The sequence below is a fragment of the Lycium barbarum genome, chromosome 4 (assembly GCF_019175385.1).
Source record: "Lycium barbarum isolate Lr01 chromosome 4, ASM1917538v2, whole genome shotgun sequence".
In the NCBI taxonomy this organism is placed as follows: domain Eukaryota; kingdom Viridiplantae; phylum Streptophyta; class Magnoliopsida; order Solanales; family Solanaceae; genus Lycium; species Lycium barbarum.
Genome location: NC_083340.1, coordinates 7316510 through 7321956, shown reverse-complemented (window position 1 = coordinate 7321956; position 5447 = coordinate 7316510). Strand labels below are relative to the sequence as shown.

At 35.9% G+C, this 5447-nt stretch overlaps 1 protein-coding gene across 3 annotated transcripts; it reads left to right on the top strand.

Annotated features, from left to right (window-relative positions):
* Positions 1–824: 824 nt before the first annotated feature.
* LOC132635049 (UDP-glucuronate 4-epimerase 5) lies at positions 825–3683 on the top strand. Of its 3 annotated transcripts, none has more exons than XM_060351263.1 (2): positions 825–2395; positions 3349–3683. In XM_060351263.1, exons 1-2 carry the CDS (start codon positions 1062–1064, stop codon positions 3434–3436), a joined length of 1422 nt encoding a protein of 473 aa, XP_060207246.1. In that variant the 5' UTR covers positions 825–1061; the 3' UTR covers positions 3437–3683. The 3 variants fall into 3 exon arrangements, with proteins under 3 accessions (XP_060207246.1, XP_060207248.1, XP_060207247.1); XM_060351265.1 differs by lacking the exon at positions 3349–3683 and adding an exon at positions 3243–3318; XM_060351264.1 differs by lacking the exon at positions 3349–3683 and adding an exon at positions 2692–3068.
* The last annotated feature ends 1764 nt before the right edge of the window (positions 3684–5447 follow it).

The window sequence follows — 5447 nt, the reverse complement described above, 5'->3', positions numbered from 1 at the left end:
TTTACGCAGACCTTACCTTTACTTTTGTTTGGATACAGAAGAACTAAGATGTTTAACTAAGGACGGATGGACCTTCACAAATACAGGTGCTGACGGATTCACTATTTTCATCTCAAATTACATATCCGTACTTCTATATGTATACGTATCTGTAGTTCAACTTTTTGTTTAAATACGTAAAACATAGGAGTATTAACTCAATGTAAGTGAGCATCTATTGTCACAGAGATGGTGAGTGCAGTGTATTTGAGCACACACTAACTTCACATTCCCACATATGCTTTTATGGAAGAAAATTTCTTTTGAAGTTTTTTTTTTTTGGTTGAATTTTGAAGTTTAGAGATACACACACATCTCAATTGATTTTTTTTGGAAAAATTATTCAATTCTTTTAATCAAGTTAAGTGTGTTTACACTTTTGTCCCTATTTTGTGATGGTTTTAATTTTTATCTTTCAAAATCAAATGACTTATGCCCCGTTGAAAGTTTGAAAGACGAAAATTAAAGACCAACTCATTTGAACGGCTAACGGTGCAATAAATTTTTTGAAAAACTTTGGAAATTTTTTGAAGATATTGCTTGCAATTTTATTTCCTAAACTAATGGTAACAAATTGACCAACAAATAAGATTACATTAATACGCGTTTATGTTTTTATTTTTTTGCAAATCAAAAGTCAATAAAAAGGGGAAACCCATTAATGTATTTACTATAAAAGATCATTAAACAAACCAAAATTTTTGCACGCAATCCACTAAAGCACGCGCATTCTATGAATCTTTATAAGGAAAAAAATATAAAGTAATAGTGTAGTAGTAATATTTTACTACTACTAATATAATGTTGCCTTTTCACTTTCCCCATAAAACACCACCTACCGGGCCCGAAAACCATTGTCACAAAACCTCTTCTCCCCATCACAACTCTCTTTTTCTTCTCTAAACTCAAAAAAATTCCAACAATCAATTGAAAAAAAAAAAAAAAAAACTTGAATCTATGTAAACACTAGAAGATTTTTTATTTTCTTGACTGTTTGAATTTTGATCATACTGAAGAAAAAAATGACTCAATTGAAGCCTATTCTAACACATATAGACGCCATTCCTTCAACCCCAGGAAAGTTTAAGTCTGAAAAATCTTCACCCTACAATCTTTACCGTCTCCGTTTTCACCCCACACTTTTCCCAAGATTTACACTTTGGTCCTTCCTTTTCATCTCTTTCATCGTTTTATTCTTCTTTTTCTCATCTCCGACCAACCCCACAACCGGAAACAACCGCAGGAGCCTAAAAAACCAAGTTTCGCCACCTGTATCACTCGGCCCGAATTGGGAACGTCGGGTTCGGGCCTCGGCCCGGCCCAGATCGAAAACGGGCTTTACTGTTCTAGTCACTGGTGCAGCTGGTTTTGTTGGGTCCCATGTATCACTTGCTTTAAAACGACGTGGTGATGGTGTTTTGGGCCTGGATAATTTTAACAGTTATTATGATATCGGGCTTAAAAAAGCCCGTTCGGGCCTGCTTGAACGTTCAGGTGTTATGATAGTTGAAGGTGATATAAATGATGCTGTATTGTTGAAAAAGTTGTTTGATGTTGTTGGTTTTACACATGTCATGCATATGGCAGCTCAAGCTGGTGTTAGATATGCAATGCAAAATCCAGGTTCTTATGTTCATAGTAATATTGCTGGTTTTGTTAGTTTACTTGAAGCATGTAAAATTGCAAATCCACAACCTAGTATTGTTTGGGCTTCATCAAGTTCTGTCTATGGATTGAATTCTAAAGTACCCTTTTCAGAAAAAGATAGAACTGATCAGCCTGCTAGTTTATATGCAGCCACTAAAAAGGCTGGTGAAGAGATTGCTCATACGTATAACCATATATATGGTCTTTCGATTACCGGGTTGCGGTTTTTCACGGTTTACGGGCCTTGGGGTAGGCCTGATATGGCGTATTTTTTCTTTACGAAGGATATTTTGAGAGGGAAGGAAATCAAGATTTTCGAGACGTCTGATCATGGTAGTGTTGCTAGGGATTTTACTTATGTTGATGATGTGGTAAAGGGTTGTTTGGCAGCATTGGATACCGCGAAAAAGAGCACGGGGAGTGGTGGGAAGAAGAAGGGTGCTGCCCAATTGAGGATTTATAATTTGGGTAATACGAAGCCGGTGCCTGTTGGGAGGCTTGTTAGTATTTTGGAGAAGTTGTTGAAGGTGAAGGCAAAGAAGAAGGTTTTGCAAATGCCAAGGAATGGGGATGTGCCATTTACGCATGCTAATATTAGTTTGGCACATAAGGAGCTGGGGTATAAGCCTACTACTGACTTGGAAGTAGGGTTAAAGAAGTTTGTGAAGTGGTATGTTAACTACTATGGTTCAAAGAAGAAGAGTTCATGGTGAATTTCTTAAACTTGGTGTTGCCTTGTTTCTCTCTAATGCGTTGATGATGCCTCTTCATTGATTTGCCACATTGTTTTAGTATTCTATTTGTAGGCGACCATTGTACATTCTGCCACTGCTACTACTAAAGCATGTTTGATCTATTGACTCTCCTATGGTGGTTTAATGTGTGTGTTATTAATCACCATACTCATACTTATGATTAAGGTCTGGTTTATTCGATTTATCAGAACTGCTATAAAGAAACACATCTATTTCTTTCTAAGTTCAGTTTTATTTGTTCTCAAATCAGGTTATTAATATTCAACTTCAAGAATGATGCAAAATTAGCTGTCAAACAGGTTCTGATGAAATTTTAACTTTTCATCATGCCGGTTGAATCGACTTGTGGGATACCTCCATTTACTTGCTAGGATGCCTTGATGTTTTATTATACATCCATGCTTTTTAGTAGTTGTACCTTCCTCTTCGACTCTAGGAAAGTAGTTTCGGTTTTTAATGTCCATTGCTTTAGATGAAGTCTGTAATTTGAGAATTTAGCTTTCCGTATGGTAAACGTTGTTAAACTCTTCAATAGTTGTGTATCACCGTACATTGTCGTCCATCTTTGGGATTCATGAGCTTGTTAAGACTGTTTCTATGAAAAAGAATATCGTATGTATCTTGAAAGTTGGAGGTCTCATTGCTATTGTATACTTTCTGTGCCTGGATCTGCATGTTGCTGTCTGTATAGATTGTTGCATCAGGCTCTTTTGTTTTGTTTGCTAATTTCCGTTCTCATTCATAGAAAGTAACAAAAGTTGTAGTCTTTAGGCCCATTCATGTGTTTACATGACTTGACAGCTATGGACCATTGTGTATTTGGTTTTGTCACCATCAAAGAAGGTGCCGGGCCAGGCACTAGTCTTGGAATTTTGTTTCTAAGGAACAGAACTTTTTGGTGGAACAGGATGAGGGCTGCCACGATGCCAATTCTTGAAAGGACATTTCATGATTCTTGTGCTTGTTTTGGATGCTGTGGTCTCTATCCATCTTAGGGAATTTTGTTTTGAGCTGGCGTTTAAAGGAATTTTCTAGTTTTCTTAACGAATTAGGCAATTGTTTGTTTCATAGCGTATGCCGGAAGATATGCAAGTCTGGTGATAGTTGTTATCAGTAGGTTGCCTTGTCATTAGAAATGCGGAGCAGAACTTGGTAAGAAGTTGTCTAGTTATTGTACTATATTCAAATCATGATTGTAACACGAACCTATCAAGAAAAGTAGTGTATGTAGTTTAGCTTGATTTCTTAGAAGACCCTTTAATTACACCATTTTCTGCTGTAACTTAGTTTATTTTTAGCTTGGGAAGATTGTGATTAAGAAGTGGCCTGAAGTCATGATATATGATTTTGGTGCTTCTTAAGGACACTATTTTCTGGTTGTTCTGCTCCTTTATTCAGATAATGGTCGCGGACTTGCAGATGAGTTGGATTAGCTCTATGTTGATTGATGCAAGAAGAGTAATGGTGGGAGGAGAGGAAATAATCGACTATTATAGTTTGCCCATTAAGTAGTGGAGGGACTGTTAGAGGAAATGATGAACTGTTAGATTGTCTCACATTAGGATGACGGACTGGGCTGTTGTCCTGCTGTATGGTTCTGGGGAAGTTCTCATTTCATGAGCTGGTTTTTGGAGTTGACTTAAGCTTAGTATCCATCTTCTTAACATGAACCAATCATCAGGTTTGGCATTCACGTGTTTCTGAACTAATCGCCAGATTTTTCATTGTAAATGTCAGTTTTGCCTACTTTGGATTTTCAGCCCATGTTTAGTCCTTAGCATGGTACTTTTGGACTTGTCAACTGAGGTGAAAGTGAAACCTTGTTATTGCCGTAAACATCTTGGCCCCTAGTTAAGCTTAGTCCATATGCAAATTTTGAATATTTTACTCTCACTATTCTAAACCAATTATCTTGATTTCCTTGAAATTTAGAGTATATAATAAGCTTACACCTGTAATAATAACATTAATAGTAGCTCGATTACCTTTTGATTTGGCATCTCTCTCTCTATTTTCAACTCAATGTCGTTTTCTAATCCTCTGTTAAGACCTGATATGATTTTAGAACCTTTTGTTGGTCTCGTGGAGAGGAAGGGTAGCAATGATTTGTCTACGCGTACCAATCATGGTCAGTGTACTGGTCTTTGCTTGTTGAGTTAAAAATTATTTATTCCGACGTTTACGACTCTATAAATACATAACATATAATCCATTTGTTAGTACCAAGCAGATTGATTAGTACATATTATGTTTATAATTTAATTATCATAAATTAAAATAATATGGTATCAATACGCCATGAGTAAGTTTTTACTGGGGTGTCAAATTTGGCCCAAAAGGTGATGGTCCACTTAACCCACCCAAAATTTTATGGGTTGGGATTCAAGATATTTTCATATTAGACTGATTTTAGTCCAACCCAACATAACCCCTTTTAAAGTAATCTCCAATTTAGTTCAATACTAGTCCAATTTTAGCCCCTTTTTAAGATTTACTTAAATTTGGGTTTATTGCTTGAGATTTTTTTTTTTAATTTATGTATACACTTTTTTTTAATCATGTATCTTATAAGTTTGTGGTATGTTTAATATGAAGGGAAATATTTTTCAAGAAAAATGTTTTTCTGGAAAATATTTACCACGGAAAATGTTTTCCTCAAAAATATTTTTCAAGAAAAATCCGCAAAAATAATTTTCAAGAAAAATATTTTTCGCGAAAAATGTTTTTCTAGAAAATAGACCCTTAAAAAAAAATGGGTTAAGTTAGGCGAGTCATGACCCAGCCCATTTTTAGCCCATTTCAGCCCAAATAACTTTTGGGTCAATGTTAGCCCAACCCATTTACTACCTCAACCCATTTACTACCTCAGCCCATTTTGATTGGACCAATTTCAGCCCAACCTGTCCATTTGACACCCCTAGTTTTTACCGTCTTGAAAATCCTTCTGGATCAATTTTAAGACAGACATTAGAGTTATCTAGCTTTATGTGTTGGTGACCTCTTTCC